Below are 10,868 nucleotides of genomic sequence, written 5' to 3'. Positions count from 1 at the left end.
CGGCGCCCGGCCCGGCGGCACTATGGCAACGACGCCTGCCGTGACGTCACCGCGGCGCCCGGGGGGCGCTCCGCCCCCAAGGGCGGGCAAGGGCGCGATCCAGCCCGCGGCTGCAGGCGCGTCCCCATGGCAATGGGCCGGGCGGGGCCGCCTGGCGCCGGCCTGCAGCGGCCGGGCCCCGCGTCCCCTGGCCGCCTTACTGGTCACGCTGTGCGTCCCCTCCCGCGTCCCACCGCCGGCCATTGGCCCCACCGACTGTCCCCCAGCCCCACCGGTGACTCCCAGCCCTGCAGTGCCCTACATCCAGGAGGGGCTGGCAGGGGCGGGCAGCAGGCAGCTCCCACCCCTGGGGCTCTGGGAGGCCACTGTGGGGCCACCCGGGTGGCCGTGGGGGCCCATGGCATGGGGGAGAGGTGCAGCAGTCTTGCTCTGTAACTTTATTCACGCAGGGGGGTGCCCCACAGCCCCCCTCCTGCCCACGGCTCCAGGGGCAGGTGGAGGCTGGGTGGGAGAGGCTGGGGGCTCGGGGTGGGGGTGGTCCGGACCCCTCGGGGCGGGGGGGGGTCACTGGCAGGTGTTGTAGATCTGGACCTGCTGGTTGATGGTGGCCAGCACCTCCCTCATCCTGGCCTCCAGCCCGCCCAGCTGGGCTGCCTTGGCATCCAGCACCCGCTCATTCCGCTCATATGCCTCCTCCAGCGCTGCGGGGACAGGGAGAACATGGGTCAGCCTGGACACCTGCCACCCTGACCCCCTGGACCCCCTGCCCTGGCCTCACCTCGCAGCCTCTGCAGCTTGCCCTGGGCATCCTGCAGCAGCCCGGCAGCCTCATCCCGCAGCTGCTGTGCCCGGCTGCCTGCCTGCTGTGCACCCTGTGCCCGGTGCTGCACCAGCTCCTGTGCTGTCCGGTACCGGTCCCGCAACGGCCCCTCCAGCACCTGCTGGGCAGCGGGGCCAGTCAGTGGGACCCCTGGGAGACCCCCATGGCCCCCCAGAACCCCTGCTCACCCACCTGCTTAGCCTCTCCGGCTCGGTCCCGCGCGGTGCCAGCCACCTCCTGGGCACGTGTGGCTGCTAGGCTGTTGTTGGCACGTTTCACCTTCAGGGCATCCGTCTGCCCATCCAGGATCCCGATCTGTCCCATGGCACCTGCCAGCCGCTGCTCCGCGCTCGCCGTCTGCACCTGCATCTGGGGAGAAGCAGTATGGGGGGGGGGGGGGCAGCCACGGTCAGGGTGCCCCCATGGTGGGGACAGGGCCCTGCCCACCCCCATGGGGCTGAGGGCATGGGGACCGAGCCCTTACCATGCCAAGAGCTCTCTCACTGTGCTGGATGTCACCAGCAGCATGGTGCAGTGCCTGCTCGGCCATACCCTGGGCTTGCCGTGCCTCCTCCAACGCCTGCCGCACTGCCTCAGCTGTGCCCCGCACACCCTCTGCCCGTGACCTGCGGCCAGGGAGGCATTGCCTCAGCACCAGCTGGAGCCAGGGGTCCCCGGGGGGGCTGTGCTACCACATCCCCAGGCTCACCTGGCCCGCTGGGCATCCTGCAGCAGCTGCCCAGCCTGGTGCACGTCACCAGCTGTCTGCTCCAGGATGGTGTCCACGCTGGCCAGGCTGCGCACCCGTGTCTTGATCTCCTCAGCCAGGCGGTGGATTTGGGACGGCGCCGCGGGGAGTGACAGCTCCAGCACCCGGCTGGCTACCACCTCGATGCTCTCGGGGTCAGCCCCCTCCTCTGCGGGTGGGAGCTGTCAGTGTGTCCCCTGCAGCACCCTGGGGCAGAGGGGACAGGCAGACCGAGGGGCAGCAGAGGGCAGAACCACGGGGAGGGAGTGTGGGGCAGGGCAAGGGGGAAAGGGGGTGACTGGGAGGCACAGGATGTTTGGGGCAGGGCAGGGACCATGCAACACAGCATGGGGCAGGAGCTGTGTGATGTGGTGCAGTGCCATGCCATGCCGGGGTGGTACAGCCCACATGCAGTGCGGGGACCATGCAGTGTGGTGCGGTGCGGTGCAGTGTCAGTGCAGTGTGGTGCAGGTGCAGAGCCACACAGGGCTGGGCAGGGGCGGCCAGCCCCCCAGCACGCCAGCACTCACGGCTCAGGAAGGCCTTGATGTGGCTGATGAGCTCCCGCAGCTCCTTGTTGGAGCTCTCCACAAGGGCCCTGGTTTCATTCGCCTTGTCCAGAGCCGCTTGTGCCCGCAGCCGGGCCTCATCTGCCTTCCCCTTGGCCTCAGCTACCTGAGCAGGGACAGAGACCCTCAGCACCAACCCCAAGGGCTGGGGGGCACGGCTGTGCCACCTGCTCCCACCAGTGCCCGTGTGCCACGCACCTTGTGGGAGAGCTGGGCCATGTCACCGGCAGCCCGCCGCAGCTCCTCCTGGGCATGGCGTGCCCGGTCCAGAGCACTGTCAGCTGTGGATGCGGCCCCGCCGCAGCTCAGACCCCCACAGCGCCGTCCCCCATCCTCGTCCCGACACCCGGCTCCCCCGCAGGGGCTCTCGGCACAGGGTACGTCGCCCGTCGCACCACAGACCTGCAAGGCAGCACAGGCTCGGGCCGGCTCTGGGCACTGTCCCCCTGGTTCCCTCCGCATGTCCCACCTTCTCATTGAGTGTGTGCAGGCTCAGTGCCTGTGCCCTCGCTGCCAAGTCCATCAGCGCCCGCCGACTGGCTGCATTTTGGCGATTGAAGTCATCCCGGTGGCTGGCCAGGAGCTGCTCGGCACGGCGCCGGGTGGCTGCTGACATGCTAACAGGGCTGGGCACAGCACGGCTGGAGGCGTCTGCCCAGCGCTCGGCCTCCCGCGACTCCCAGTGGGACTGGCGGATGCTGTCATAGGCGCCTGGGGGTGGCAGGGGCCCTGTCAAATCCCCGGCCATGGCCCCACCACCCCGGCCCGACTCGGTGGCATGGCTCACCGAGGAAATTGGAGGTTTTGAGGGCATGCAGCCGCTGCTCCAGGTCCTGCAGGCTGTGGTTGAGGGCACGAGCACCCCGATCCACCGCGCTCAGCATGTGACTGGCATTGAAGTTGGCATCCTGGGTGGCTGTCAGCTCCCCCTCCAGCCGCGTCAACCTCTCCGTCGCCTCTTCGATCTGCCGCCTGCAAGGGAAGGGGGTGACAACCCACCCCCGGGGACACCCCGGGAGCCATGCCCTGCATCGGGTGCTCACCGCAGCCCCTCCGTGGCATGTGTCAGGTGGGCGGCGGCAGCAGCGGTGGCATTGCGGGTGGCCACCACATCACGTACAGTGGCCAGACTCTCCTCCAGCCGTTGGAAGGTGCCCCCGAAGGCACTGGCAGCCCCAGTGTGCTGCAGGAGGCTGGCCCGCTGTGCCAGTGCCCGGGTGCGGGCAGCCAGGTCCTGCACCACCCGGTCCCAGTCCCCAAAGCAAGGGTGACAGGGCTGGCAGGCAGGAAAGGCACCGGCAAAGCCCCGGGCACACTGGTCACAGCGGACTCCAGAGATGCCAGGTCGGCATTCACAGTGGCCACTGCCACGGTGGCACTGGGCAGTGATGATGCCATGGGGATCGCAGTCACAGGCTGTGGGAAAAGCAGTGTCAAAGCACCGTGGGGCCTGCCATGGTCCCCCCCACCAGCAGTGTGGCTCTCACCTCGGCACTGGTGCTGTGGGTCACCCCAGTGGTGCTCCTGGCAGTTGGCGCAGGTCCGGCCCCCAAAGCCCGGCCGGCACGAGCACTGCCCTGTGAACTGAAAGCCACAGCACGGGCGAGGCCGGCGCTGCTGCAGCATGCCCCCAGCCCCATCCCATCCACCATCCCCTGTCCCTGTTCCATCTCACCTGGTTGCAGGCAGGTGTCAGGGCGTGCTGGGGGTGACAGGCGCAGGGCTCGCAGCCCTGCCCACTGCCCAGGTTCCAGAAGTTGGGGCTGCAGCGATCACAGCTCTGGCCCTCCACATGGGGCAGGCAATAGCACTGCCCACTGCGCCTATCACACTGGCACTGCTGGGGCCCACAGGTGCTGGCATCAGTGCCCAACGCGTTGCAGGAGCAACCTGGAACCAGATGGGCACTGAGCGGGGACAGGGATGGGGACAGGGACAGGGAGATTGAGAGGGGATGGGGACAGGATGAGGAAAGGGACAGGATGGGGATGAGACTGGAATGGAGAGGGGATGGGGGTGCAGATGGTACGGAGACACAGGCAGGGATAGGATGGCAGTGGTTAAGGGTGGAGGCAGGAGGGAGACAGATTGGACAGGGGTGGGGATCATTTGGACGTGGGAAGGGAAGAGCTGATGGCGATAGGATGGAGATGGGACAGGGTCAGGATACAGATGGGATAAGGATGGGATGGGGACAGAGTCAGAGTGGCAGTGGGGACTGCGATGGCGGATGGCAATGGGGACAGTAATGGGCATGAGATGAGCATGTAGATGGGATGGGACAAGCTGGGCATGGAGACAAGGATGGGGCTGCAGTACCAGGACTGGGCAGAGGAGACAGCCCAGAGGACCCCACAGCACTGTGCACGAGCAAGGGCAGCCATGGGCAGCTTGGTCCCCAGGGCCATGCTGGGCTCTGGAGCCTAGTCTGTCTTGGCATGGCCATGGGTACTCACGCCTGCAGCTGTGCCGTGTAGCATCCCCATAGTAGCCAGGCTGGCACTCGGCGCAGTGGGGCCCCGCTGTATTGTAGAGGCAGCGCAGGCAGCGTCCTGTGTGCCGGTCGCATGCTTCCGGGTCCGTCATGTCGATGTTATCGTGGCACTGGCAGGGCAGGCAGCGCCCACCAGGCTGCAGTGGGTCCCCGTAGTACCCAGGGGCACACTCATCACAGCGGGGACCTGCAGGCACAGAGTGCTGGGCAGTGCCCAGGGATGGGGAACCCCTGAGGGCACTGACCGTGCTGAGGTGGGCACCCACCTGTGTAGCCAGGGCTGCAGTGGCAGACAACCTGCCGGGAGCGGCTGTCCTGGTAGCAGGAGGTGGCGAACTGGCGGGGGCTGCCAGGCCCCTCAGGGCAGGGGCAGGGCCGGCAGTGCTGCCCAGAGCCCAGCGCTGGGTTCCCAAAGTGCCCAGCTGCGCACCTGCGGGAGGCAGTCAGCTGGGGCCAGGGCGGCTGGCAGCACCCTGCCTTCTCCGGGCACACACATTTACCTCTGGCACCTCTCGCCGTCTGTGTGGTCGCGGCAGCGCAGGCAGCTGCCTGTCCAGGGGTCGCAGTCCTCGGCGTGCCCGTTGCACTGGCAGGGCCGGCAGGTGGGGAAGCCCCAGTGGCCGGGCTGGCAGCGGTCGCAGCGTGGGCCGTGGGCACCTTCACGGCAGGAGCACTGCCCCGTGGTGCTGTCGCAGACAGTGCTCACTGACCCCTCACTGCTGCACTGGCACGCTGGAAGGCATGGCACCCACACTGTCTGCCCCCAGGCCGCAGAGAGCATCCCTCCCTGGTGTCCCCAGCCCTGGGGTGCCTGGGCTCCTCTCCGGGCTGGGCCGGCACAGCCTCACAGCACTCACCTCGGCACCCACCGGGCCCGAAGCCAAAGGTTCCTGGGAAGCAGCGGTGGCAGCGCCGTCCCATGACATTGGGTTTGCATTGGCACTGCCCGCCCTGTGGCTGGCACTCGGCGCTGAGTGAGCCCTGGGGGTCGCAGAGGCAGGCTGCGGGCAGAGAGCAGGGTGAGCACCAGCTGCCATGGGGTGCAGGACAGGATGTGGGGCCATACTCACGCAGTGCCCCATCATGCAGGATGGCTGAGAGGCTGTGCAGGAGGCTGGAGCAGGGCTCGGCCACAGGCGAGGGCCCTGCGGTGTAGAAGGGCTGGGCGCAGCGGTACCGCTTGAAGGTCTCCTGGCGCTCCATGGAGCTGGGGTCACCCGCGATGAACATTTCCAGTGAGGAGTAACGGGGCATGAGCACCAGCTGGGGGAAAAAAAGCCAGTGGGATGTCATGCCCATCTCTCCCTGTGTCCCCTGTGCCTGCATCCTGCTCCACCAAAGGGTTGCAATCCCCCATGGCGCTGCCCCACCACCTCTCACCGAATCAATGAGCACACTGGTGGTGGGATCCTGCTGAGCATTGGCACAGCCCAGCTCCAGGCGGAGGGTGTAGGAGACACCCCGCTCCAGGCAGACAGGCTGGGGAAGTACCACATACCTGGGCAGGAGCAAAGCAGAGCATGGGCAGGTGGGTGCCTCCCATGAGCCCCAGCACAGCCCAGTCCTGGCAAGGCACTCACCTGGCACCAGAGGGGAGGCTGGTGGAGAGCTGGTCATCAGCTGGGATGGTGTTTCCACAAGGGCTGCTAGCGGAGACCGGGCGGGGGCGCAGCACCCTCAGCCTCACCTCCTGCCAGGGCTCTGGGTGCTACCAGCAGAGAACAGGCTGTACCAAAAATGCTGTCCTGCACTCCCCGCTACCATCCCCCAGTCTGGCGATACATCCCACCGCCAGCTTCACCATCTAATGCTCACCTGGGGCTCATACCGGATGATCACATCATACTCAGTGGAGAAAGGCACGTTGTTCACATGAAACTCCACCCAGCCGCCTTCCAGCATGCGGGCAAAGCCTGTCCCCGTCCATGAAGCTGGATGGTCCGTGGGGGGCTCACGCTCCACCACCGAGCCCTGGTGTGAGATGGGACCACAAAAATTGCCTTAGCCGGCAGCAGGGCAGAGTGGTGCGTGCTGGGTTAGGGACCATGCAAAGAGTCGCCCACTGCCCTGCTCTGCTTGATGTCCCTCCCAGGGACACCTTTGTCCCTTACCTGATGCAGCTGAGCATCCTCAGACTCGTAAGTGTAATGGTCCAGGTTGATGTGGTAGAAACCAGGCTCCACCTGGTTGCACTGTCGTCCCACCACATGGCTGCGGCACCGGCACTGTCCCGTCTCCACGGCGCACCTGGTACCCCAGCGACACCATCACCCCCGATGCCAGCAGGGATGCCCCTTGGCCCCTGCATCCCCATGAAGACTCACAGGTTGTCGCGGGCACCTCCCACATCACAGTTGCAGGGTCGGCAGCCTGCGATGTCATGGCTCAGCCCCCAGTGCTCAGGCTGCAGAGGGCAAGGGTGTCAGGGAGCACCTGGCTGTGGTGCCGTTGTCCCAAACACTGTGCTTGGCCCCTAAGCACCATGCATGGCCCTGAGCACTGTGCACAGCCCCCAGCACAGCCCCACTCACCAGGCACTGGTCGCAGTTGCGCCCGGTCACCAGCCGCTTGCAGAAGCACTCGCCACTGACAGGGTCACACTGGCTGCCTTCAGCCACTGTACCACGGGGGTCACACTGGCACCCTGCATGGAGAGCCAGTGGCGTCTGGCAGGGTCAAGCCACATACCCAACCCTGGCGGGTGCCGCCCCAGTACCTACGCTGGCAGCCCTGCGGGTTGGCAGCACTGAGGCCGAAGAAGCCGGGTTTGCAGCGGTCGCAGCGGGGACCAGCCACGTGCTCCTTGCAGCGGCACTGCCCCGCAATCAGCCCGCGGGCCGGGTCGTCAGCGCCGTCGCACAGCCCACCCTCTAGAGAGCCCTCAGGGTCGCAGTCACAGGCTGGGGGCACAGGCAGGATCAGCACCCTGACCCCACAGCCCACCCCACACAGCCTGTCCGGTGCCACGCACCCCCTGGCACCGACCTCGGCACACTGCAGGGTCCCGCAGGTCCTTGCTGGGGTCCTTGTAGTAGAAAGGCTTGCAGAGGTGGCAGCGGCGGCCCATGGTGTTGTGCTGGCAGCCATCGCACACGGCCCCACTGGTGTTCCCCGTGGCCAGGAAAACGGCCATGTCGAAGTGGCACCGCCGCGAGTGCTCGTTGCAGTCGCAGCCTGTGGGAACAGCACCACAGCACAGCATGCTGCACCCCAATCCCCTGCCCGCCAGGCAGCACCCCCAGTGCCAAACCTCCCCAGCCCCGACTCCCCCTACCCTGGTATGTAGCCCCCAATCCCAAACCTCTCCAAACTTCCAGCCTGCAACATCCCCAAAGCAGATCTGCAGGATGCCAGTCCCCACCCAACCTCACCCCAGCATGCAGTACCCCAAAACCCCTGGCATGGCGCAGCCTGCCAGCCCCGGCACCGGGGTCTCCGAGCCAGGAGCCAGTGCCGGCACAGCTACTCACGGCGGCAGGCGTTGGTGCTGGAGCCCTTGGCCGGGCGCCAGGGCAGGTCCTGGTAGAAGTCCTCGCATCGCTCGCAGTTCAGCCCCTGCGTGTGGTGCTTGCAGACGCAGCGCCCGTGCACCTGCCAGGATGCCATGGTGAGGGGCTGCAGAACCAGGCAACACAGCTACCTGACTCCAGAAGGGCACGCAGGGCCTGCTTGCCCTACCATGCCATCGGCGGGGGCGGGGGCCCCGCTGAGTGGGGCGCACTCAGATGCGTGCCCGTAGCAGAAGCAATTTCCACGGAGCACCAGCTCATAGAGTGCGTAGTAGTACTTCTCCCGGATCTCCCGCCGGGTGTCCAGCAGGTTGTCCCCCAGCGTGTGCAGCTTGGTGAGGTTCACTCGCAGGTTGGTGACGCGCAGGAGGTCTGGGGTGGAGAGAGACCGGCATTGGCACGGGGTGTCCGGGCTTGTCCATGCACGGCTCGGCTCTGCTGGGCATGACTGGGGTGGGCTGTGCGTGGCCACAGGGGGCTGTGGGTGGCATGGGGTGTCCATGCAGAGCTGCACACCATCGGGCTGGGCTGTGTGTGGCTTTCTATGGCACAGCTTGTTGGCACAGAGCTGTGTGTGGTTTGGCTCACATGCACCTGGTTGCACAGGGCCAGGCTGGGCTGTACATAGCTGCGGCGCTTCAGCTCCCGTGCATGTGGTTGTGCACGGTCAGGCTGTGCACTGGGCCAGAGCTCTCCAGGTCCCCCAGCAGATGAGGGCTGGGACCCCACCAGAGCAGAACAAGCGTCCCGGGCAAAAGCACCTTTCTGGGTGGTGGGGCACTCACTGCTGGGGGCTCTGCATAATGGGCACTGCCCGGGGGCCCCAGCAGGACTGGATGGCTCCCCGGGGACTGCAGCTTCCCAGCAGCCCAGCCCTGCAGATTCCTCCCCTCCTGCTCCCGGCCTAAATTTAGCCCTGGGTGATTAACCCACTGTGTCCTGCGTCTGGCCTGGCTCCTCTGCCCATCACCAGTGACCCCAGCCTGCACCACAGCTACTGCTCAGCACTGGGCTTGGCTCCAGCACAGCCATTCCCCTCCTCTCAACCTGAAGCTGCTCACATAGGGCAGGGTGCAGGGGGGCCCCAAGCCCCCCCAGGCTGGTTCTGGCCCTGACCCTGCTGTGGGGCTCAGAGCTGGGAGAGAGCAGCCAAAATAGCTGCGCTCAAAATAGAGCAGCCAGGCAGGAGCCCAGGGCAGACAACTCACTCTGGATGGCAGGGCTGTAGGGGTCTCGGATGGGGATGGCGGGGTCCAGCACCCGGTAGATCACCTGTGGGGACAGTAGGGCAGTGAGGGGAGAGCAGCGGGGAGTCCCCCGACCCTCCTGGGGCACTGCCAGGGCCTCACCTCCCCCTCAGTGGAGGGCTCAATGTCAGAGTAGCGGGACTCGCAGACAACGTCGTCAATACGGCGTGGGGGTCCGCGGGGGACATGGGGGAAGGCAGCAGCACAGTCGTAGGCAAAGTAGCGATAGACCTTCCAGCTGCGTCCGAAGTCGGCCGAGCGCTCCACCAGCATGGCCGCAGGGCGGAAGGTCTGCGGGACACCCAGCTGGGACAGGGGCCAGCCCCACAGCCCCCGCAGGTCCATCCCATCCCATCCCATCCCGTCCCGTCCCGTCCCGTCCCGTCCTGTCCTGTCCTGGGTACCCACATGCTGGGACCTACCTTGAAGGTCATGATGAGGTGGGTGAAGTGGAACTCAGCCTCCAGGTCCAGCTGGATGCTGACGTGCTCCACGCCTGGGGACAGCACATGTGACTTTGGGGAGCATCCACCTGTGGGTCCCTGGGGCTCGTCCCCCCAGCCCGGCCACAGGCCAGGGGCGCGGCTGCGGCCGCTGGCTGAGTCACACTTCCTCAGCGTGGGAGGAAGGGAAGAAGAGCCCCCCGGGACGCCCTGCCGCCCCCGCCTGCCGCTCACCATTCTCCGACTGCCACCAGGCTTTCTTGGGGCGGGGGGCGAAAGTGGTGACCACATTCTCGATGCGGTGGCTGTTTGTGTTGGCACGGGCGTCGTAGGGCCGCCTCGAGTCGCAGACGAAGCACTTCTTCTCCTCCTGCGAGCAGGAGGCTCAGTGGTGCGTGTCCCCATCCCCATCCTGTCCCACTCAGCCCCACCCGGTGCCCTCGGTCCCCGTCCTGCTCACCTGGAGGTGGCTGACGATGCAGTAGGGCTGGGGCCGGCGCAGCCCGCAGGTGGAGGTGGCGCTCAGGCGGGGGGCTCGCCCCACCAGCAGGTCCCCGGTGGCCGGGTAACAGCTGCCGCGGGCGCAGCCCTGGGGGGGGTCGGGGGCCGGGGCTCCCCCAAGCCCTGCGGGGCAGCGGACGGCTGAGGGCGCGGGGTGGGGGCACACCCGGGACCCCCCCCGCCGCCGCCCGGGGCCCCTTCCGCGGCCACCCGGAAACAGGGCGGCGGGGCCGGGCCGGCCCCGGGCCCCGCTGCGGGGGGCGCACACTCACCGGCCAGCAGCGGCAGCAGCAGGAGGGCGCCGGGGCTCCGCATGGCGGGGGCGCGCAAAGGGGGCGCAAAGGGAGCGCTCGGCAGGTGCCCGGCGGTCCCGTCCCGTCCAGTCCCGCCCCGCCCCGCCGGGTCCCGTCCCCGTCCCGGTCCCTCCCGCCCCCCTCCGCGCTGGGCGGCGGGCGCAGCGCTCGGGGCTGTGCGGAAAGCGCGGGGCGGATCCCGGCCGGAGCGGGGAGCGCGGCCGGCGGGCACCGGACACGGGCG

General features: G+C 67.6%; 1 protein-coding gene across 1 annotated transcript; it reads right to left on the bottom strand.

Annotated features, from left to right (window-relative positions):
- Window positions 1-422: 422 nt before the first annotated feature.
- On the bottom strand, window positions 423-10,758 carry LOC102046242 (laminin subunit beta-2). The gene is made up of 33 exons (XM_055706890.1): window positions 10,604-10,758; window positions 10,291-10,454; window positions 10,065-10,200; window positions 9,810-9,883; window positions 9,490-9,678; window positions 9,349-9,412; window positions 8,310-8,512; window positions 8,102-8,222; window positions 7,617-7,805; window positions 7,352-7,531; window positions 7,163-7,275; window positions 6,956-7,035; window positions 6,743-6,878; window positions 6,447-6,602; window positions 6,212-6,339; window positions 6,012-6,129; window positions 5,702-5,894; window positions 5,489-5,632; window positions 5,132-5,363; window positions 4,898-5,061; window positions 4,594-4,818; window positions 3,813-4,027; window positions 3,625-3,721; window positions 3,181-3,553; window positions 2,925-3,109; window positions 2,607-2,848; window positions 2,336-2,539; window positions 2,099-2,243; window positions 1,530-1,737; window positions 1,305-1,446; window positions 1,013-1,189; window positions 779-938; window positions 423-701 (listed from the first exon to the last, which is right to left on the bottom strand). The coding sequence occupies exons 1-33, from the start codon at window positions 10,644-10,646 to the stop codon at window positions 565-567; spliced, it is 5,337 nt and encodes a 1,778-aa protein (XP_055562865.1). The 5' UTR covers window positions 10,647-10,758; the 3' UTR covers window positions 423-564.
- Between the last annotated feature and the right edge of the window lie 110 nt (window positions 10,759-10,868).

Source organism: Falco cherrug, chromosome 4 (assembly GCF_023634085.1).
Source record: "Falco cherrug isolate bFalChe1 chromosome 4, bFalChe1.pri, whole genome shotgun sequence".
In the NCBI taxonomy this organism is placed as follows: Eukaryota; Metazoa; Chordata; class Aves; order Falconiformes; family Falconidae; genus Falco; species Falco cherrug.
Note: the sequence above shows the minus strand (reverse complement) of the source record. Positions and strands in the feature narration are given on the sequence as shown.

Excerpts from the sequence above, each read along its gene's own strand:
- LOC102046242 (XM_055706890.1), bottom strand. The coding sequence starts at position 10,646 with ATGCGGAGCCCCGGCGCCCTCCTGCTGCTGCCGCTGCTGGCCG. Across the intron at positions 9,679-9,809 it reads ACCTCATCATGACCTTCAAG|ACCTTCCGCCCTGCGGCCAT; the intron begins GTAGGTCCCAGC and ends GGTGTCCCGCAG. Across the intron at positions 939-1,012 it reads GAGCCGGAGAGGCTAAGCAG|GTGCTGGAGGGGCCGTTGCG; the intron begins GTGGGTGAGCAG and ends GCTGCCCAGCAG.